At 45.1% G+C, this 24158-nt stretch overlaps 1 protein-coding gene across 1 annotated transcript; it reads left to right on the top strand.

Moving 5' to 3' along the window:
* Positions 1–10: 10 nt before the first annotated feature.
* LOC144136710 (uncharacterized) lies at positions 11–23100 on the top strand. Its single transcript, XM_077669256.1, has 7 exons — positions 11–268; positions 3143–3244; positions 4245–4611; positions 10248–10502; positions 13457–13599; positions 15827–15904; positions 17823–23100. Exons 1-7 carry the CDS (start codon positions 187–189, stop codon positions 18098–18100), a joined length of 1305 nt encoding a protein of 434 aa, XP_077525382.1. The 5' UTR covers positions 11–186; the 3' UTR covers positions 18101–23100.
* The last annotated feature ends 1058 nt before the right edge of the window (positions 23101–24158 follow it).

The following is a 24158-nucleotide window of genomic DNA, read 5'->3' on the forward strand; positions in this document are numbered from 1 at the left end:
CAGAGGTGCTGAAAGCTGTCCGATTGCTTCCATGGCGTCTGCGTCTATGTGGACTAGCTTTAAATCAACGCGTTCAATTAGGCAGCTGTGATTGAGATTTAGAACAGACAACCACTAGAAAGAACCTGCAGGCTTGAATGCACCGTCAGCTGCATCTGTGGCCATCTTTCTGTTCAACGGAACTAAATGAGCGAGAAGGAGTGGGAACAACCTCAAGAGCCGGAAGATCGCCGCCAACTTTCGCCAAGCAATGCTCATCGAACATCCAGTACTGAACGCATTGCTAGGGGGGTTGCTCTTACGCGATACAGCTGGGATTATTGCATTGTGAACTGCATCTTGCACTTCTACCTGCACATACCGCGGGAAGAACGCACTTATCGTTCTTCGTATCCTCCATTATTGAGCTGTAATTGTATATGTGGCAGAACCGGTTGCTCTGTTTACACTTTCTTTCGTCGCCTGATCTACCGTATTCTGGGCAAAGCCTTTAATTTTTTTATTGGAAACGCTGTTTAACAAAAAGCGAGAACAGCGGGCTTTGGCTCGTTTGCGGTTTTAGTACCGCAGTAAATTCTCGTTGTTGCGCAGCGTTGCGTTGTAGTGGAAGCGAAACAGACTCGGATCGAACTTTATAAACTCTGCAGTTTCTATCCTGAAATAGTGGTGTCCCGGCAGATACCTTTTTTCTTTATTCAGAGCGTTATCTTTTCAGGTTAATAGCTATCATTGCGGGTGAACCTAGGCATGGAATGGTGCAGTTACAGGATCGTATACCCTTAGCTGTCCGCGGAGAAAGACGTAGCGTTCATTTTCGCGTCAGCTTTGATGTGGCGTTCCTTTATTGTAATAAGTTACTGACTTAATTGGCATTTTATCTGATATTGTTCTGTCAAATTGAGGGGCTTAGGTAACATACGAAATGTAAGATAAAAAGATATTGCTTATGCTTGACATGCGAATGGGAAAACGCCATATCTGCCTGAGGGATGTAGTTGCTGATATTTTGGGTAGACTAGTGCATAGCAAATTATATTCAGATGTGGCGGCATCACAGCACTTTACTCCTTTTCAGAAATGTAAATGGAAACTAAGAATTTATTAAGTGCAGTGTGCAACTAGACTTCGCTACACAAATGTAGTGTGCTGCTCTGGCTCTGCCTGTATTGGATCGATATTTTTTGTTTCTGGCTTTTCTTTTGTACTGAAACAACTGACAATGACGTATTGCAGTCAAGTTTTATGTCTATTGTTTGCACGGTGACATATTAATCAGCTTTGGAGTGCAGACATTTTGCCTGTTTTCTCAGTCAGCTAAATATAAACTGCACAGGCAGACTTAGGCTTTAAAAGCAAGGTGCTCATTGGTTAAACACGGGCCCACAAGGCAAAAAAAAATTTTTTTTTAGTGGCTAGAGCAATATGCATGCTCGATAGCCATTGATCCAAAATGTTATGGCTCTTGGCCACATTCTTTTTAACATGACACAAACGATTCCCAATAACCTGTTTGTATCTCCATGCGCATTGCAGGTCATTGTAGCTAATACTGCATACATGATTGCAACCATCTGCGAACTAACTAGTTATGTTGCATGAGAAGCACCTCCCTTGTGGTGAGAGATTGATCAGTGCATGTTTTTATGGTGTGAAGAGAGGAAGTAAGCAACATAGAAATTGTGGCAATAGACTATGGATTTGAGCATGTCACTTCAGATACCTTTAATGTGCAAGTAATAGGAACGCGTCCTCTGGTAGGCATATCGCTACACAACATTCAGCTCTCGTTCACTTTTCAAACTAGGCAGTATGTTGTATGATGTCTTTTTAAGTAGTTTGTTATGTTACAGGGATTAGCAAAAAATTTGAGATGAGATTTCTAGGTAAGCCTCCAGCATTACTTGAGGCTGGTACTGGTGAATAGGAAATAGTTGCGCAATCTTCCACTGTTTTAGTGTTCATCACCCAAGCTAAGCAGAATAACATGGGGCCTAGGTTTGGCTTGCAGCTTTCACTGCAAAAGAAGTTACATTACTGTAGCTCACATTATTCCCGTAGCCACTGAAATTTCTGGAAATGTGAACCATGCTGCGTGCAGTGCTTTGTATTGTTTTTCAAGGGATACTGAAAGCTGCTGTAATCAGTGCGATTTCGAAAACTAGATATATTCCACCAACAGAAAAAGAAAGACTAATATTTATCATAACATAAGTCAGCTATCGGCCACAGTTTGCTGCCCAGTATTTTGCCGAGGTTTAAATTAAATACTTCTTAGCAACACTTACTACATCTTGGTGATTTCATAAATGTCCTTTTAATATGATGTGATGCTCTTCATCTGTGTAATGATTCTGACAGAGCACATTAAGTAGTAACTTATTTGCTTGAAAAACAGTAGTGTGACTAAAGGCAAAATTTGAATGCAGAATGAAATTTCACATATCTCTCTCTGTTGCCAAGCCGAGTTGAGTAAATTTTGAGTGAGAAGTGGGATGATTTTGGCTGGTGCTTGATGCTTGAGTGAAAAAAAGGAAAAGTGGGTAATTTGCTTGTCTACCCTTTGTTCTGTTTTGCATGCTGTGTCTAATTTGTAAGTTTCAGTGAAATTGTTTTACCAGGATACTGTGGAAACGATGTGAAAAAGCTGATTTTTCCGATTTGATAATGCATTAAATAACCGACCTTTACACTTGTCTTGGAAGTAAAATAGGCACTTTTGACCTTCATAGTTCTTTTCACCAAGTCTATGGAGCATTCTATAGACAGACCATGAAACTATGCACCTGCCTTCATTATTTCTATGCATTTGGATAGCCTTGTTGCAGTGGCATTTTTGGTGGTTAAAAGGCCTGTTTTGTCATGTTCCAAATGATAACCATAGCCTGATAAATTTTGAAACGGGAGGCACTGAAGCCTCCATGAGGAAAAGCGTGTGCTTGGCAGCAAAGTAGTAGCTGGTTAAACGTAGTTAGCTATAATAACTCACAGCTTCAGCCTTTGTTACTCTGCATAACTTGATGAAATGGAATGTAGATTCTACATCCCATTTTGCCATCCTGAAAATCGCACTAACATGGCATTGATCGGCACTGTGATTGAGACCTGCCATAGACGTGCAGTTTTTCAAATTTCAATTTTGCAGGGACATCAGATCCTGAGGACGTTACTAGTATAGGTGGTGCCCCTGATCCTGACCCTTGTTGCGCTAATGGCTCCGATGATGAAAATGGAATCCTTTGTAAAGGTAAGTAGCACAAAATGATTTGGTGTACTAGTTGGTTGCACTAGTTTATTGACATCAGATCATGTTCTGCTAATGCAGCAGCTGCTGCTGGCATCTGTAGCAACTAGCATTGTTTTGGCTGAGCTTATGATACTTTATTGTTTATCTCATGGAGTCCAACACCGTCTGGTCAACAGTGCATTGACAAGCTGCCAAGCATCAAAGTTCATGAAAAAGCTTGAAAGGCGAGACTGACAAGGTGCTTTCTGCAGATATGTAATGTGTAAATTTGTAGACCTTTACAAACGTGCAATTTGTGAGTTGTTCATATTAAAGAAACATGGTTGGCTATAATTTGCTTTAGCAGAAAGCGAAAGCTGGAGCTGCTGTAGCCAGTTGGATGTCGGACCTGCAGTTTAGAATGCAAAAGTTTTGGTGTTTGTAGCTGGCTTCACCTTTTCAGGCAGCAATGCCAGAACTTACCTTTGGCTGTCAAAAGGACACATTTATTGATATGAGTCTAAAAAAGAGCACTGAAATTGAATCCTTCAGTCGAAATATGTTCCACTGCATTAAAATGTCACTTTGCAATGGCTTTGCTCACGCCGTTTTGCCACGATTTTTTGTTATTTTCTTCTTACGGTGCTAGGTGAGTAGTCCTGCTTAGGTTTTCTGAATGCATGAAATATTCTTCTCTTGTGACTGACTCGAAGCTCATGGGAATGGGGAACCCCTCCCCCCAAGTGTGAAATTTTGAAATAGAAGGCCAGCGTTGGCCCCCATCTGTGTTTGGCAGAAATGGTCAACAATGCATTGTTGCCCAACAGCCCTCTCTGAAAATAACCTCATAAATTTCCTCTTGCATACAGTGGTCTATTCTTCATTCATAAATAGCTGTCTGTAGCATGTGTAATGTTCCGTTTCTTGTGTACATCTTTCCACTTTGCGCTTTTCAGGGTGTTCAGCAAACAGCATCAGCTGGTTCCACGAGTTGTCTTGGTGTCCTTTATGCTTGTTGCAGTGGAGATGGTGGAAGGAGACGAGGAGCTCGTCGAGTTTGGGGAGGATGCAGAAGGGAAAGGGCCCCGTACCAAGTACACGTGTTCCGACTGCCCCTTTGAGACATTTGTGCGGGACAGCCTGGCACGGCATCGCCGCATGCATGCACGCCGGCCCCTATCGTGCCACCTGTGTGATGCGCACTACCTGGACCAGACGTCCCTGGCAAGGCACCTGCGTACACACGAGGGAGGGGACGGGGCACTGCTGCCCTGCCCCGAGTGTGGCACGCACTTCACTCGCCGGGACACCCTGGAGCAACACATGAAGATGCATGCGGAGCCCGAGAAGCCTTTCAAGTGTTCCATCTGCCAACAGTCCTACATGACGTGAGTGGTGTGCCCTCCACTTATCATTTTACTGCAGTAATTAGGAGGTCCATGAAAGCGAAAACTGTCCAGCGTTGGCGTTTGTGTGAAGGCAGGTGGTGTTTAGAGGGAGTTCCCTCTCTCCACATGCCAACTGTCCCTCTTTCCCTCCGTCCCTTTCCTCTTGTAGGGGAAAGGAGGCAGATGTTGGACTGAGAATGATTTGGCAAAAAAAAAAAAACGAGCTCTAATTACCATTATCTGCGACAAGAACCTCTTATGAGCTGCCATGCACAACCACAGACACCATGCAAGTGGAGAGGGGATTTCCCTCTCCATGTTCCACCTGCCAACCGTGGCAAGTTGCAGCTGGCTCTACCATTTACCAGCCTTGGCAGGTGACAGAGTTCTTCCCGTGGCAGTAACCTTCTGGTCTGCCCTAAAAGAGGAGAGGGGGATCTTCCTCTCTTCACTTTGCCACCTGGCAGCCATGGCAGCTGCCAGGTTGCAACTGGCTCTTCTGTGTACCATCTTCGTAAAAAGAAACGTCAAATGTAACTAGCTCAGTTAATCCTTTTATCAAACACATTAAATCTGAAGTATATAAATAATGTCTTATTGTGTGGGCCTAACAGGGTGATCCTTGCAAGTGGGAGGAAAAACAGCAGCTGCCTCGTATTTATTTTCTGCCATTGCCAACATGTAATAAACCAACGCTCACCACATGCTCCTGCAACCAGAATAGGTGTGCTTTGAAGAAACTTCAAAATATTAAAACTTACTTTGCCTGTTGAAGGCTCTGAAAAACTGGAAAATTGCTAGTTACTTGGAAAGAGGAGCTTTGATTAGTAGCCTGAGGCTTACCTCCACGCTACTATATCGGCACAGAGGAGTAGAAAAAAATATGTGCATGTGTAAATGTGCAAAGCATAATTATGAAAACATATATCTTTGGAAAGATCTGAGGATGCTACGAATTCTGCCCGTCACCCTCTGTTGATCATGAAAAATGCCTTTAGACCACAGGTTGCCTTGCTAAAGATGTTATTCTGAAAGAATTTTGCTTAAAAATTTCACTTAAGGACTGGTGAGACTAAATCTACAACTTTTGCCATTTCTATGAACTCAAATTGACCCCTGTGGCTTCTCTTGAACTACATCTTCGGGACTGTCACCTCACATAGCAGAGATGGCATCTGAGCTCCTTGCATTGCTGCAACCAAGTGGCATGCATGCTCTTCTAAACACACAACATATTTTGTTGTCGGTCCACAGGAAATAATTCCTCACTACTGCGATGGTATTGATTATAGGCTGCTGTAGACAGTAGTGGTATAAGGAAGATGGCATATTACATTTTCATTGGAAAGTTGAAGATGACTGCTTTGATATCTTCACAGCAGAGAGATGGGTTGGAACAAGTGTCCCCATACCACTGGCTTAAGAACCATTGCTGTTAGAATTAATAGAAAAACCCTACTCTGAGACCTTGTTGATGTACAGTTGGCTTTGGTGGCTCTGACGGATGTATGAAATAGGATTCTGCAACCAATGTTGCGTAGAGATAGGAAGAGGGAATGCAGTTGTGAGTGAATGTGTCAAAATAGATGCGATGCTGTGAGTTTGTTGACTGCCCTTAATGTTGAGAAATATCAAAATCTCCTTTTAGTGTCGCAGGCATGCAGACAAATGCAGCAGTGGTCTCGTTCAGCTAGCCATCTCATTGTAAAATTGTGTGGCCAAATAAACTAGGGAATTTCCTTTCACTCCTGAAAACTGAATTGCCTTATTTACACGAGTACGAGGTGTGACACTAAAGAAATGAGGCTAAGTGTGTAGCTTGAAAAAAGAGGAGTTGGCAACAACTGTTTTGCTGACGTCATCTCACACACCTCCTCTATTCATGCGGCCAGTTTCGACGGAACCGATCACGCCAGTTGGGAGGGCTGCCTCATTGAGTGAACACGTGCAACTGCATTCTGCCGGAAAAATATGTGATGTAAAAACCGAACAGCGAATCAACATCAAGTTTCTTGTGAAACTTAAGAAATCAGCCACAGAAAAATTTCAAATGTTAACCGAGGCATATGGAGATGAAACTTTGTCTCGTGCACGTGTGTTTGAATGGCATAAGCGGAAGGGACAGTGTGGAAGATGATGAACGTGCTGGGTGCCCAAGGTCAGCAATCACAGACCAAAACATTGCCAAAGTTCGTGATGTGATCCGTGGTGACTGGAGATTAAGTGTTCGTGCAGTGGCGGAGTTGGTTAACTTGGATAGGGAAGCTATTCGACGCATTTTAATGGACGAATTACACATGAGGAAGATTTGTGCGAAGGTTGTTCCAAAAGTTCTGTCCGATGACCAAAAACAGTGCCGTAAAGACGTGTGTGTGGTCATGTTAGAACACAATGCAAACGAGCCAAATTTGTTGGAATCGGTTGTAACATGTGATGAGACGTGGATTTTTATCTATGACCCAGAAAGTGAGCGCCAGTCAATGCAGTGGAAGTCTCCAGGATCCCCAAGACCCAAAAAAGCAAGCATGTCAAAATCAAAATTCAAGGCAATGTTGTCTTCTTCGACATTAATGGAATTGTTGTGATTGAGTGGGTTCCCAGTGGTCAGACTGTTAATCAACACCACTACATTGAAGTACTAAAAAGACCTCATGAAAAAATTAGGAAAGAAAGGTCACAGTTGTGGAGTGAAGGGTGGCTATTACACTAGGACAATGCACCCGCTCACACGGCCCTATCTGTAAAGCAGTTTCTGACCAGAAAAAACATTACTGTGATGGGGCATCCTCTTTATTCACCTGATTTGGCTCCATGCAACTTTTTTTTTTATTTCCTAAAGGTAAATCTTGCTTAAAGGGAACCCATTTTACCTCAGCGGAAGAGGTTCAGGCAAAAACGGAGAATCTCCTGAAGGGCCTTCCAAAAACCTCATTCCAGAACTGTTACCAGCAATGGCAGCACCAAATGCAGAAGTGTGTGAATGCTGAAGGCGACTACGTTGAAGGTGATAATGTCACAGAGAACTCATTCTGTAAGTACAATAATTAATGGGACCAGTCTCGTTTTTTTCGTGTCACACCTCGTATAACGCTTTTTTCCCACAACCTCGTCAATTTCAGAATGCATCTTGCAGTATATTTGGAACCAAGGTGCGAATGTAACACGAATTTTTTTCTCATCGCTCCTCAAGGGAGCTAGAGGAACTTTCACCACCAGACTCTCGAGCGGCTACTAGAAGCCAACCTTTTGACGATCTTGGGGCCACGCAGCATGGTCGGGCAAAGGGGAGCGTAGTTGCGAACACGGAAAGAAGGCGGCACGGGCTGTTGAGGAAAAGGAAGCGCTGAAAGAGTCGAGTGGAGAAGGGAAAAAGAAGATGAGCAAAGGGGTACTGGACTAGGCAGCATAGAACATGTAGCAGTGGTTGTCATGGCACTGACGGTGGCCGCCGCTGCATGGAAGACTGTGTATGTTAACACTGCCTGGTTTTAAAGTATTGTACGCGGTAGCGCTCATCTATCAGCCACAGACATGGCATATGTCCAAGCTTTTACACCTGCCATTGTTACTAGTGCATTGAAGGGGCTGGAATTGTTAGGCACTTTTAGCTTTCCAAACATTTCATGCAATGCATGGAATATGCAGATTTGTGCACTTGGGCAAGCTCGCATCTTGATTTTTTATTTTTCTCCACCACACAGGGTGGAAATGTGCACATGAAACTTGCACAGGCACATAACTCCAACATGCTGGGGGGGGGGGGGGTCCTCACTACTTTTACACCCCTAGCACAAAGTTAAGGCTGTTGCTTCAGCTCCAACCACAATTGTGGCTGCAAAGAACAGAGTATGCAAGACCAAGGGGTTGCCAACAGGCAGATGGCTTATTCGGGATCTCCCAAACCAATGGTCTCCTTTGGCAGCGCAGGCAGATAGGCAGCTAGCAAGCAGCCAACAGGAACCCGTAACAAAGTAACAGGCAGAGCAGTCACCCTGACAGAGGTTGCCCGTGCTCTTGGAGTGCATTCTCTTGCTAACCGGTCATACTGCCTGAGCGCCTTTTACCTTGAGAGTTCTTGCCGAGGCGGCCCACAATCATGTCCGAGGATTCGTTGACCGGGGTGTGGTGTCGCCCGTCCTGCGGACGGCGAGAGATCGTATGGTTACATTTCATGACATAACCATGCACTACCGTTTAGGTAGACTTCTATATCCCCCTGCACATATTTCTCTCACCAAACCCCTAGAGGTTGCGTGGAGGCAACTCCAAACGAACACCTTCCCCAACCCCGCGATATATGCCCGTATATACCCTGGGGTCTACTCTCCCTCCTGTCAACTATGTGGCCAGCATGCCACTCTATCCCACATACTCTGGGCTTGCTCTCTGGACTCCCCTCCTCGAGGTTTGCAGGTCTCGAATCCAGACTAGTGGGAGGCCGCATTGATCAGTTCCGACTCGGACACACAGATCCGGGTTGTGACAAGAGCCCTAGAAGTCGCTGGACGCCACAAGCTCATGGCCACTTGATGGGGCTATAACCCCACACCAACTGCTACCTTGGTCGATGAAAATAAAGTTTATCCTCCTCCTGCCAGATGGCACTGGCATTCTGCCCCCGTGCCAACAAAGAAGCCGAAGGGCACTCATTCTGGTCTGGTTTTTGGAGAGGGATTGAGAGGGTAAAGCAGAATGCCTTGTGCTGAGGTGCAAAGAGCTCCGTGGTTCACAGTAATATTTTATTTAACCATGCCTATGCTGTAATATGCTAATACTGGCACAAAACTGTATCTTTTATTATTTTCTTTTATTTCTCTTATTCTGCTGCAAATGTGATGTACCTAATATTATGTAACCCACTCCCGTCCACATGCTGGCTGCCTTGAGGATATGAATAAATACATTTTTTCCTACTGCAGTTGAAGCAGAGTTTGGACATAAAGGGCCTTATCCTATTCCTTTTACAACATGAGTGCTCACAAAACTAGTGGATGACATTGGTGTAGTTACTGGGAACCAATGTAGCCATAAACTTGGTACTCCAGAAAATGTATAGGTCACTCCAGTATGAAAACGGAACAACCAGCTTGCACAAAAAGGTGATTTTTTTTCAGTTATTTCTCTACTAAAGTTGAAAATGACTTTTGGATATTAAAGTCCAAGAGGGAAAGTAATTAGAAAACAGGAAAAAGTGTGCTTATCACATAATTGTGGAGTAATCATTAATTGAATGTTCAAAATTTGTTTGTTCTCTTTCATATTGAAGGGGCCTGTACATTGCATGTCGTCTGTATACACGCTGACTTTCAGGCACCAAGAGGTTCAGCTGTAGCTTATGAACCTCATCGGAAGCTTGAAGTTTCAAAATAATCCTCTTGGAAATGGATTAGTGTCCACCTACTGGGTGACAAGGAAATGGCACTTTTGAGTTAGAGCTATCCACATCTGTGCTAGCAGTGTAAGACATCAAATTTGCAAGCATTTGCTTGCTATGTGCTACCTGATGTCTTTCTGCTGTGCTCTGCCTCAGAGTCAAACTGCTGCACATGATCAAATCAAAATTTGGCCACAGTTGTGAGGGGATCCAGTTGTGAGGGGATCTCACCTGCAATGCATATTTCCAATTGCCTTTGCAGCTACAAGGAGATGCAAGCTCACAAGTCTACCCATGGCCGCAAGGCGCCTCATGTCTGCGAAGTCTGTGGCAAGGGCTACCTGCAGCTAAGCACCCTTGCTGAGCATCGGTTTAGCCATGAAGAGGAGCGACGGTTCCCGTGCGAGCTGTGTGGGAAGCGCTTTTTCTCGTCCATGGCCCTGAAACGACATGGTCGTGTGCACACCGGTGAACGCCCTTTCCGCTGCCTCACTTGTGGACTCAACTTTGCCATCAGGTGGGACCCAGTGAAACTTTGCACCCTGTGCATGTCTTGTGTTAGAGTACCTCCTCTCTTCTAGGCGCAGGCAGGTTGACTTTATTTTTATTTCTTTCTATCCTAAAGTAAGTTTTCTAGGCAACCAGGCATCCATGGTCTGCTTTTTAAAACAGTAATTGCGGTTTCCTTCTGAAGCAAACCAGTTCCAAATGCTAGGTCCAGATGTTTAAAATAATTACTCTTGTCACTTGCTGTACATACATTTGAGGTGTGTACCATAAAACCTCATTAATTCAAAGAATTTCAATGGTGCCAAAATTTGCAATGTGAATGTTACTAGATAAGTTGAATATCCAGTGCACCGCTGACCAGAGAGTTTGTTGACTTTGGTTGCAGGCAGTTTTGTGACTTCAGAGGCTGCCCCCAGAGTGCACAGTGTACTGGCTCTGTGCTGCTGCCTTTCTAAGGATAGTGCTCGGTTCACAAGTTGGCCTTTTTGTTTGGCAGGTTGGCATAAGTTAGTGTAAATCAGAAACAGAAGCTTCAGTTCTGCTTATGTGCCTCAAGGATTCGAGAGTTCCTGACGCTTCACTTTGCTAGCCTTCCTCTTCTTGGCATATTGGCATATTCGAAATGCAGCATTTTGAGCTGAAAATTTTTTATCATTGTTCATTGTCATGGCCAGTGCAAATACCACATACTCAACTGTTTGGTTACCCCTGTTGTTAGCTAATGTGGTACCTGCCCTAACAGTACACACATATATTGGTCCTATCTTAGTGCCAGTCTGTCACTGCACTATCATTTGTACAAGAATGCAGTGCAGCACTATATTGACATTGCATTCTGCTGACTTGGTCTGTGAGATGCTCTTGTACACAGCCGCGCCTGAGGTGTAAGCTGTAATGAGTACCGTCTTTACTCGCGTAATTTGTGCCCGGGTGTAATTTGTGCACCTCCAACTTTTTACCTGGACTTAAAAAAAAAAAAATTTACTCGCGAATTTTGCGCTCCCTGCTGCGCAAGCATGCCAACATGCATGCGGGGGCGCAGGGCAGGTTTGGGAACATCTTCATGGCCGCATCGCTGCGTGCGGCTGCGAAAGGCGAGTGGTGTCAAAAAAAGTCTAATTCATTTGTAAATGAATGTACTTCCGGCAAGAAAAGGCCGATTGCGCGCCGTTTACCCGCTCGCTCGCATCAGCGGTTGCTTTTCCATACGAACGGCTACGAGAGCAAACTTCTAGTAACCTCTGGAAAGTGTGTTGTACCAGAATCCGAAACTACTGAACCGTTGGCTGTTCTGTTCGCTGCTACTCAGCCGGGCCGCATGCAAGGCCGCTGTTTTATCACTTTACTTTGTATGTCCTTTGGCATCTGATTGCTGTCTTTGCGATTGTATTGTTCCGCGTTTATTGCTTTGAGCTGCGCACACCCCATCATTACATCATGGGAGCGACTACTTAATGTCGGTTTGAGGTGGGGGTGCCGTGAAAGCGGGCGTGGAGGTAAGGGGGCTATGCGTCAACTTCTATTTGGAGTCAAATTTTAACACGGCAGCAATAAAGGCCCCTTTACGCAGAAAATCCGGTGTTGGCGTTGTGAGGGATGAATAGCGTAAGGTGTCCCAGGCAGCCACTCCCTGAGAAGCAACATAGGTCACGCGTCCTTTTGGGGTCATCGCAATCTACCCACTGGATTATGAGTAAACTAACCGCCCTGGCAGGCGGCAGTTAAATGAATGGTTGGTTGCGAGAGGTTGCTTGGGAAGAGCAACTTGGGCCACATAAGACCCACTGGTGGCAGTGGCACATCCCTTAACTGCTGCACCATTGCACAAGGAGTGGTATGTGAGGACTCCCAGGGTCATATGAATTTAAAGTTGAGAATGACCAATTCCACATATATGGGCCTTAACTCATTAACGCTGTCGCGTCATATCCTTAAGTTTCCTTTAAAATTTTTACGTTCGCTACCATGGGGCACGAGTTGCAGGGTTGACTTATACACGGCAACATACCGTATACATTCTGCGTTATGGTCTTTGTAGTGATTTTTTAGGGCGTGTTCGTAAAATATCCGCGTGATTTGCGCATGTGCTCTTTGAAGTCTTAATTTTAGAAAAAAAAGTGCGAAAATTACACAAGTAAATACGGTACTTGTGTTGTTGGGCTCAGATTGCTGAAGACCTGTCTGGAGTTTCGTCAGGGGCAGCAGCTGAGTCTGTCATAAAACAAAAAGTGTGGTGTAGACAACCTCTTCAGTGTTTTCTTTTTGTTTTGTTTTTTCATTAACCCCATTACTGAGCATTTTGCTCCCACTGACTCTGGTGCTCCTATCTCAGCTGAGAGCAGCAGAGGTAATATTTCTGAAATGGTGTAGTTGCTGCCGTTTTGTATGGTGGAGTCAAATAAAAACTAGGAAGAAGACTGGGGCTTCATTTTCAGTATTTTCCTCCAAAAATGCATTCTTTTGTGTACAAAAAGCTAAAATGACCCTGAAAGGAGGGCTCCCAGTGAAGTCTGGCTCTATGGTGTTCTCATGGTGCTCTGTGGTGTACTCATCAGTTTAGTTATCTCAGTCTCATGTGCAGCAGAGCAAAGAATTCTCAAGTTTAGTGCCAAACCGATATTCTGTGAAGCTTAAAATACTTTTAGCGCTATTAGTCTCAAGGTCTCAGCCTTGGGAAACTTAAACAGGCCTAAAAATGAGCACAAGCATGTGCGTTGCTGTCTGCATTGAAATTCATGTAGCCTTGTGATGTTTAGGTGGGGAGATGAGATTAGGAAACATGCCAGAGTGGTGTGGCATTTGGCTGATTGGAGATCATTGGAGTGGGCCTTTGTTTTACAATGGATGCAACTTAAGCAGTGGTGATGAAATAAATGCTGTTGCTTTACAGTGTTACTCCAGCGCTACTGTAAATCAACAGTGCAGCCTTTGGACTGATAGATTTTTTTCTGCCCCTTGCAGAGCCCACCTGCTTGCTCACAAGCGCACTCACACTGGGGAACGACCTTTTCCATGTCCTTCGGAGACCTGTCCACAGGCATTCAGCACTTCATCGGCAGCCAAGAGGCACTTTCTCAACATCCACTCCAAAGACGCACAAAAGGGTCAGCTCCTCTTCTTTAATGGAACAGGATGGGGGCCTGCGTCACCATTTATAATTATCCTCACGAATGAGCAAGCTCACCAAAGGTTGTGCAGATGCCAGGGTTAATCGTCATTCATTCTCTCTGAAAATAATTGGCTGTGACATGCTGCGGAAAACATTAAGTTGAGACATGCTTTAAAAAGTTGGCTGCTGTCAAACAGCAGCTGAACGCACCAAGAACGGCATTCTTTGTCGTCTATGTTGCTTCAAATGCTGGAGCTCCAAGTTTGTGTCCCTGCAATGAATAACAGCATCCTTTAAAAATATGACCTGTAAAGCTCCTGCAGTTAAACCTGGGTGTAATGAATCTCCATGTAGCGAATTCCTCATATTATGAAGGTTCTCGATTCCCCAATGCAATCTGCATTGAAGCGTATGTACGGTAATTGTAAATTTAATGTGATGAAGGGGTTGCGGCGATTGACCTTAATATGATGAACTCACTACGCCGACTGTCCGTTAGCTATATAGTGCTGCCTTACTGGAAATTTTGCCAAACTACTTGCTTGTGATGACAAAACACGAACCGTCACGAGAGGAAAATCTGCACCCTTATCGAGCAAACACAATTGAAACAACACACCTTGTTTCACATGATTGGCACCTCTCCATGGCATATGCTGCAATTGCCCCAGATTTTGCTTTTGTAGTGCCCCACCAAAGTGGCACTACAGCAGTTTATGTGCAAAAAAAAAAAAACTGCACGAAACAGCAGGACATAACAGAGAACAGTACAAGCACTGAGAACCCATTGCAGCCACTCGATTGTTTGGTTCACTTGATAGCGCCATGGACAGCAGACACGCAACGGCAGCGGGGATGGTTGAGGGCATCAGCAACACAAAGCAAAGAGTCTGTTTCCTAGGGCAGTAGCAGCTGGGCACACTAAGAGAAGGGACATGTGGGAAGTGGCATGGGCTTCCGACTCCCCCGCCACCTCCACTCTCCCAAGAAAGTTTCTATAATATTTCTGCACTGTAATATTCTGTAATATTCCGTAATATTCTGTAATATTTCTTGCCCCGCCGCGGTGGCTCAGTGGTTAGGGCGCTCGACTACTGATCCGGAGTTGCCGGGTTTGAACCCGACCGCGGCGGCTGCGTTTTTATGGAGGAAAAACGCTAAGGCGCCCGTGTGCTGTGCGATGTCAGTGCACGTTAAAGATCCCCAGGTGGTTGAAATTATTCCGGAGCCCTCCACTACGGCACCTCTCTCTTCCTTTCTTCTTTCACTCCCTCCTTTACCCTTCCCTTACGGCGCTCCCTCTGGCGTTGACTATAGGACTTCCTTACAGTTGGTGGTCGGCGTTGAAATCTCCGCTAATAATGGTGCGGTTCAGGTGTCCAATGATATATGAGACAGATACTGCGCCATTTCCTTTCCCCCCAAAACCAATTATTATTATTATTAATATTTCTGTACAGCTTGGACCCATTTCTCTTACAAAAGGAGCTGAAGCATTAGGGTGGAGACAATGTATTGGGTGACTGCAGCAGCTCTATTGGTGGTGAAGGGACGCAAGTCTTTTCTTTTTTGACTGCTGTTGTTTACTTGCGGCACAAGTGTCAGCATGCCTTTAGCTCTGTTTTTTGTTTGTGTTGCAGTACCTGTAATTTCATTCAATAGACCTAATTTTGGGAAGTGAGTTATTTTTTATATTCTGTCACACAACTTTAGTGACTGTGAACTGCAAGTTATGAACATGGGGTGATGATTTCCACAACCGTGCTACCTTATGTTCCCACAAGCTGGAAGCTTACACAGGTCTGGAAGCTGTTGCCTCACACATATAGCATCCTCTCCATTGTGAGCAAGCTCTTGGACAGAGTATAAAGTAAAATAATTGGTTATCAGGAAAGGGAAGATGCGGAATCTGTTGCTTTCAGTGGACACTTCAACTGTGCTGTTAGGGAAGGGATGAAGAAGGGAGTGAGTGAATGAACGAATAGAGAAAAACGCGAGGGTTCCGGAATAATTTCAGCCTCCTGAGGTCCTGTAATGTCTGCTGACATTGTGCAGCACACGGATGTCTTTTGCATTTTGCTTCCATCGAAAAGTGGCAGCCACAACCGGGATGAGACGCTTTCGCTGTACATATCTACTGCACGGTCAAAGCATGGCTTGCTAAATTAATGGAAGTTTGGAGAGTTATATCTGTGCTTGTATTACTTTTTTTGCACTGGCAGCAAGGAAAGAGGGAGACGCCGAGGGTGAGACATCTGAGCGTGGCGAGGGTGCTCCCCATGGTGAAGTCTACATCTTGGGTAAGCATCGTATCATGTGACTTTTGCATTATAAACGAAGAGTTGCTGTAATAAAACGGCCCTGTTTTCTAGAAATCAAGGAAGCATGGCAAAGAAGGCAGTGAGATTTTCCAGTTCTCTGCTTGTACCTTCATATGGCAGCTTTGCCAATAGTGGTGAGATCAAGGAACTTATGGAGAGAACTACAAGTTAATGTGTTATTGTGTGAGAATTATTCACAATTTGTACAGGGGGTGAAGGTTGGAGAGGAGCCCTTGGTTGGGTAAAGCCTCTAGTCCAGTGACCCATTTGCCTCGGCTATCTGGCTGGCCTGGGTTATCAGGTAAATGCTGTTGTCTAGGGCCGTTCACTGAGATGGGGAGGGGTGGGATATGGAGGCTACTGAGGGAGCATTGGGGCATTCCCATGTGAAATGGTAGCGGATGGGACGTTTGCCACAAAAAGGACAATTTGCATGGTAGCAGGTGGGATGAAACGTGTGCCTAAGGGCAGAATGGAGGAAAGCGCTAGTCTCGAGTTGGCACCAGAAAGCTGTGTCCTCTGGACGAAGATATTTTTGAGATGATGAATATGCTCTGTTGGACAGTAATGAGTTGGGTGACCTCTGTCTCTTGTGGGTTGGGATGGCCTTCCACTGGCACCCGGAGGGTAAGCCCTCAGGCTCTCACATGAATGTGCTCATTGCCAGGGAGAGAGACACGCCCTGGTGTCTAGAAGGGTTTGTGGCATGTCATGGGTGTGATGTACTAGGATGATATGCATGATAGGGGAGATGTGTAGCCGTGAGGGGTTGCGACGGGCTGTTTGCGAGTCATTGATAATGATTGGACGATTTGGGGGCCTTGCTTGTATAGCCAGGGCTATCCATGGCGTAATCTTCTGCCTCTGTGCTATCTCTAGTGCATACTGTGGCTGTCATGACTGCGTCACCCTTTTAGTCAACCATCGCTGTCACCTCTATGATAGCGTCCGTATGGACGGACCCCATTAACCAGAAAATCTGGTGTTGGCGTGAGCAGCAAAAAAAAGTAGGGCGGGGCCCAGGTGGCCACCCGCCAGATAAGCAACCCAGGTGGGCCACCTAGGTCATGTCACCTTGTGGCATGATCACAGCCTGCTCACTGGATTGTGAGCAAACTGACCACCGTGGCAGGTGTCTGTTAAATTAATGATTGATTGCGAGAGGCTGCTTGGAAAGAGCAACTTGGGTCGCACAGGCCCCACCGGTGGCAGTGGCGCATTCCTTAGCTGCTGCACCAGTGCAGAAGGAGTGGTGTGAGGACTTCCAGGCACCTATCAATGTAAAGTTGAGATTGACCTATTCCACATATAGTTAGATGGGCGTTAACTCACTAACGCAATTGTGTGATATGCAGAGCTTAAGTGTCCCTTCCATTTTATTTGCCACAGATACGGTGCAGGGCCTTTGCCTGTGCATTGCGTCTGCTGTCATGGAATTTGGGATGCATGTTTCTCCGTATTAAATTACAATATACTGCAGTGGAATCTCGTTGATTCAAACTGATGGATTTTTCTCATCAGCATCGCATGCATTAAAAATGCTCCCTGTAATTTGAACTCTACAGTGTTTGAACATATTTTTGGTCCCCTTTGAGTTCGAATTATTGAGGATAAACTATTCTAGGATAACTTAATCAGTGCACAGTGAGGAGCATCACAGTGCAGTCATATTTTAGAAGCTCATGCATGTTTTTGGCCAAACACTAGCCGAGCCAAATATGAAGTTTACACTTCCCTGTATTTCTGTTTTAAATGAAGTGCTGTTAAGAAACTTTCATAGCCAGGGCCCCGGTTGCTTTGCTAAATAATTTTCAAAATTTTTGTGGCTGCTTTTGGGCACTTGAAAAAGTTGATTGTCAGATGCAATGCCTGTACAACTTGTGTGGTACTGGACCAGGTTGCACCAATGATGTGAATGAAGCTGACAAGCCAGCCCCAGTGCAGCACGTGTGTCAGCAGTGCGGAGCCACCTTCAAGTCCCGTGCTGGCCTGTCGGGCCATGAGCGGGCGCACATTGTGTTGCGGCCGTTCTCGTGCCCGGTGTGTCCGCGGGCGTTTGCCAGCACGGGGGCTGCCTCTAGACACCTCCGCAAGGCCCACAAGACAACGACAACGTCTCTAAGGCAGGCGGTGGTGTGCTATGAGCCCGTGGGACCAGCCTTGTCTTCGGCTTAGTGATTTGGCAGCAGTGACTGCAGTGAGGACTGTGTGCTCATGTGCATCGTGTGGGAAAAGCAGCATTGTGAAAATGTGCCACTGCTGCTTCTTTGTGAGCTTTTGAGAGGAGAGGGACACTTTTTGGCTGTGGTTGGACATAGCATGCAGAGTGTGCAGCAGGAGTGATGGGTATTCCTAAATGTCCTTGTGGTATCTCTTTGACTGGTAGGAAGAATGGCAGATTTTGGCTGCTGTGAAGGCTGTACTTGTGGATATCCTGTGCCACTGCAGTAAAAGCTGCAAGGGTGAACCATCAAACTCCAGATGCGTATGGCTGGCTTCTGAGCATGTGAGAACAGTGCACTTGTGGAAGCTGGTGGTTTGCACCTGTAACTTCTACTGCAGTGCCATAAAAAGCGTTTCATGAGTTACAGATAGGATTACGGTTTGCCTGTGTTACTTGAGCATGCATGTGTCGGAATGCTAAATGAGATTATAAGCACTTTGAGAAAACCTTATGGATCTTTAAAATTGATGGTGCAAACTGAAGTCAAGGTAATGATAGCAAGTGAGCTGCATTGTCGTGCCAGAAGGTGTTTAAGAGTGTCTGCAGCTTCCTATTGAATTCCAGCATCACAATTGCACACTGCTTTTGACTTTGCTTTCGTGACGTCAGCGATCAGAGGTTGCCAGACCAGCAAGCAGTTCGCTGAAGAAACGAAAAAAATTTGTTTTAAAAATATTTACTGCACAGAATCAACTGAAAATTCGGGGAATTGCAATTTAACCTGTTGGGAATTAAAGGCGATAAGCAGGGCGTGCGTGAAAATAGGCTGTCATGGCCCCTTTAAGTGTCTTTGTAAGCTTTATTTTTTGTCTTCATTTAGGGATGAAGAATGTCAGAAGCGTGCATCAAATGCCTCGTCTGAGCTCTGCCAAGTGTGAGCTTTCACCTGTTACATGGACATGGCAGGTAAAAACTGCAGGGCACAAATTGTGCTTTGCTAAAACAATACTATCACAACAGCCGAGCTATGTAGAGTACAGCAATGCGTGCACAGTGTGTTTCAATGTGCAGTGCATGCTCAATATACTCTCACTCATTAGAAAAACAGTGTGTCAGTGAGCACACAATGAAGCTGTGATAAAAAAAGAAAAACTAGCGAAGGAAAAGAGCAACGTAGTGTATAACCATAGCTGAAATGCAAATAGTCTGGAAAGTGAAGCTAAGGCACTTACTTCTCATTGAAAAGAAATTACTATTACAAAAGGGAGTCTGTGCAGTGTGCAGGTAACTAGGTGCCAGAAAACCGTAATTCTACCAGTCACAGTGGTGAACTAGTAAAATCATTTGGGTCCATAGTAGGCCTGGGATGTAGCGTGCCTGTGGCATGTCTGGATGTCAATAGGAATGTAGCCCAGGAAAGTAGTGAGCCTGGGACATAGCGGGCCCTTTCATTATAGCATCAACGATGTGAGCCACATTGAGAGGCACTGCAGGTGTGCTCTTTGGCTTGAATTTTCGCCAAGTTTTCAGCGCTCATGGCTTTCGTACTGAGCCTGAGCACTGAAGACATGTGCTCACATTTTGCAAGTACTTGTTTATTTGAACTGTACAAATCTGGTCAAGGGCCCATGAAGTATTGTTTAGCTGTTTGTCTTCAAAGTTTGCACCGTAGTAATAACGTTGTGACATGACCAGTTATTGAATTTGATCTGTGCTGAATTTGTCAGGTACAGTTGAAACAAGCTGCAGCTACATGGTCCTACTTGACGGTCACTTGGTGGTTGAGTGCCTGTCCACTAGACGTCGCAAGATGCGCATGGGGAAGTAAGCTGTAGTTTACAAGTGTTCCTGCAATGGTGTGAAGAAAAGAGTAGGCAAGTTTTGTGCAAAAAAAAAAATGCTGTGTTTAGTTGCGTTTAAAGCAGGAGCAAAGCTTTGCTGTCTAAAATGTAACGTGAGGACATGGCATGTTTGCACCTGGCAAGGCTTTGTAATAGGGACCCCAACCTAGTTTGCCGCGCGACGGCAGCGCCGCGCTCCCCGCGTAGCGGTGGAATTCTGAAGCGTTGATTGGGCACGACAGCACCGGGGTGCTCTGACTGGCCGTGTTAGCGTGCTGCGCGCGCTTTCTCTCTCCGCGTGCTTCTCGCGCCCGTCTCCTCGTGGGCGCGGCGGATGCGAGCACAGCCTGACGACTGCACAGTGCGCCGTTTATGTCCATCAGTGGGCAGTTTTTACGCGGTGATCGAGTGGCACGCGGCGCCGTGGTTGCATAAAGGCGGGCAAGCGTCTTGCTTGACTTGTGGGCTTCCCGGAAATGACGCATTTGCTTACTGCCGTGTGTGCTGTCAACAGAAATCACCCAGGTGGCGGGGATCGTTCAGTGCGAAGTACCGGTGCATTATTGGGTGCTGCAGTATTGATTAAAAAATAGTACTAATGATCCATCACCTGTGGCAACAGGAGAGAGCGCTGGAGGGCACTTAATATATGTGCACTTACTCGGCCGACACCATGTAAACTGGCCGCGCATACAACTGCGAAGGCGAAGATGTCAGACACGATTCCACATGTGAACTAACCTTGTGTCTCTGTTGTACACACGCGTAGCAGTGTGGCTCTGCAAATTACAGACTGTAGACCTCGGGCAGCCGCGCAATAGTGTTACGTGCCCCGTCGATGCGCATCAGAACTGAGTTGTGCCAGTGGTTTGTGGTTTAACGTCCTAAGGCTGTACGTAGATTGTCCGCAAAGCTTTTGAAGGGCTCAATAACAACGGATATTATTTTTAGATATCCGTATGGTAATTACGCCATCTGCTGTAAATACGACTATATGGAAGAAGCGGCTAAGCAAGCGCGACGCCGGTAGGAACGACAGTGCGTTACCTTATTGGCCGCATCAGCCGCACGCCCATGCTAACACTCTCAAAGCTCAACAGAATGGGATTCATTAATGTGCACCGACATCGTGAAATACGCTTTCGTATTTTGTACAAATCTAAACGCGGCGCGATTCGACCTTTGACACTGGGGTGAGCAGCCTAGCGCCAAAGCCATTGAAACACCGCGGAAAGGGAACATGTCACCAGCACACACGGCGGAAGCAAGCAGATCGACCCAAACTAGCACAATTTGAAAACACGAAGAAAAAAAAACGCGAAACGCATTCGTGCCGCAGTTTCGTTCGAAGGTAGGCTAAATTTCAGTTTTCACTTCGTACACCACGTGGTTATGCGCTCTAGTAACTAAAATAGGGCGTGACAAAAACAGCGCCCTTTTGGACTGTTTGCTTGACGCCGCGCACACGAGCTGCTCCCTCTCTAAAGCACGAAAGCGCGCGCAAAATTTTCGCAGCAGTGTCAAAGCGCGAGGAAAACTCTCGAGCGGGCGCGATTTCTCATAACGGTGTCCATGCACGAGCGGAGAGAGCATAGCGCGCGCGAAGCAAGCTCCTCTCACAACGGCGCCGAAGTGCAAGCCAGAAAGAATGAGTGCGCGCGCGCGTAACTAGTTTCCTTCACGTGCGGGCGAGGCAACGCACACAAGTCAGTGGCGAAGCTTGTCGTCCTGCCCGAACAACTAGAAGGAGTCGCTCGGAGAAGGCGCTGTTCACTGGTGTCCGCAGCGCCCTCTGGCCCAGGTTGTGTCCCCTATCGTAGCCACTCAAACACCTTTTCAAATTCATCCATGGCATGAAAGCTTTTCAGATCCATTCATAACTTGAAATATTTTAAAATGCATCCATAGCCTGAAGTAGAAGCCATACTGTTGGATACAGGATTATTATTTGTCATATGTATAGTAATCGATTTAAGTTTTCTGTTTTTTATTCCACCTTTATCTACTTCCTCACTGAGCCCAAAGGTGATGGCTGCTGCCTTTGAATGAGCGTTGGAATTTTGATCACGGTTGGTGAAACATGGTTTTCACGGGATCAAAGTTGGCATGCCTGAAAGTGTTGGAGCACTCAGTCTACACTGAGCTCAACCTGCATCAATTCAAACATTATTGAGAGTGCCTATTTGAAAGGGGCATAAAAAGTGGCTTACTTTGACAAAAGAAAAACAAATAGAAATGGCAGGGAAGTATAGGTTGCTTGCATCTTAGGCTTATTAAAATTTGAAATTTTACCCTTCTGATAGACTAGTAAAGAAAAGGCATTTGGAACATTCAGGTTCAAAATACAGGCTATATTTTCATAGCTAGCTAATGTGCTTAGTAGGATTTGAAACCAGCAGGGCTGACTAGTATTCGAACTATTAAGTGATGTTATCGTAGCTAACTCTCAGTGAACTCTCTTTTAACAAAACAAAGCAGAAATGATGCAACAGATAAATGGAGTCTTTTATGTTGCTTCTTTTGAGCACTACATGACTAGAGCTAACTACTTCTGTAACATGGGACTGCTCCATTTTAGCAAGGTGTATAGTAGACCTTAAAAAGCATGAATAGGTTCATGGTTTTTGTGTGTTATACAGTGTTAGCTTATTCTTTTTCCACAATACCGTCAAAGTTGTTTCAGTGAAGCCTGCTTAGTCAGTAGTTCAATTGCAAAATGAGGTAATTGAGAAATACAGTGGAACTGCACTGTAGTAAAGTCTCATATAGTAAAAACACTGGTATAGTAAAGTAAAACTGCAGTCCCATTGTGCATTCAATAGACTATTGTTCGTTTCTTTTTGTTTATAGTAATGACAGCCTCAGTAAAGAAACGATTATAGTAAAGAGCTTCTGGCCAGGGCAGTGTACTGCGGAATGATGACATAGCTGCACGCGTGCAGTCCAGGACATCCAAGAGTAGCAGACATGTAATAGTATAATCGCAAGATCAACAAGGAAGCAAATGGATACTGATAGCCAGAAAACTGCGCTCTTTGAGATGGCTTAACAACCAGGCTGGTCAGTTGTGAGAAGAAGTGAACTTTTCTCTGGTTCTTTGGATGGTGAAGGAAAGTGCATAGCGTGCACCGAAAAAAAAAAAAAAAAAGCTGGCTATGAACTTGGAAAAATTGCGGTGTGGGCCAGTGAGAAAGAGAAGGGAGTAAAATAGTGAGGAGTAGGAAAGAGAAAAAAAATGCGAACAGTCAAGCACTAGGGCAGCGCAAAGCATGGAGCAGTGATGGCAAGAAGCGGTGGTACTGTATGGGTTTTACTGTTTTTGATTGTGTTGTGCGTCCTTTTTAACTATTGTCTTTTAAATTGCATCGAGTCCGCAGAAGATCATGCAGTGTTTACGTAAAGATTCACTTTTTATTTGGACTTGCACATGTTATATTCGACGCCACATTATTTGTGCAACTACAGTACTTCCGCAAGACTTGCGCTAAATCGAAAACATGATGATATAAAATGTGATAACTGAATGTAAATCATTAGCACATAACAGCATAATTAGAGCAGGATGTAAGACATTTTTAAGTGTTTCCTTTCTAAGCCAACACTATGTGTTTAGTAAGTAGTTAGGGCCTCAAATGAATGGGATTGACCGCACATGGCGGATTTGGAGCTTCAACACATAGGTGACCCATCGAAGGGGGAGTAGGCCAAGGACCCCGTTTTCTAGTATTTCACCTAAGAAAGGCTGCTACCTGGAGACACTGGGGGCACCAGTCGGGCTAGCTAGGCAGCAAAGGTCATGGGAGTCCTGGATAGAGGACCCAACCACTGGAGCTCTGCAAGACTTTTTAGAGCATGTAAAGCTTACTCCCTCTCAGAGCCATGCTATCAACCAGCACCAAAAACTGATGTAGTAAACACTGATATAGTAGAAAATCTTGCTACTCCGAGCGACTTCACTGTTCTACTAGCATAAATTAATACTAGAGAAGTTCTACTAGCATAAATTGAGGTGGAAATGTCCAAATTTTTGTGCTCACACAAATGAGCGAACATACTGTAACAAATATGCGTACAAAAAAAAAAAGTTCACTGCAAACTGTAACAGCAACAAAAGTGCTTCTCTCTCTTTATCGGTACTGACTGAGTGCAGCTGTGAATGTTTTGTTTTTGTTTCAGTTCACGTGTGTGCACGAATTCTAAATCTTTGCCGTGATATATCACCGCCATA

The sequence above is a fragment of the Amblyomma americanum genome, chromosome 6 (genome assembly GCF_052857255.1).
Source record: "Amblyomma americanum isolate KBUSLIRL-KWMA chromosome 6, ASM5285725v1, whole genome shotgun sequence".
NCBI lineage: Eukaryota > Metazoa > Arthropoda > Arachnida > Ixodida > Ixodidae > Amblyomma > Amblyomma americanum.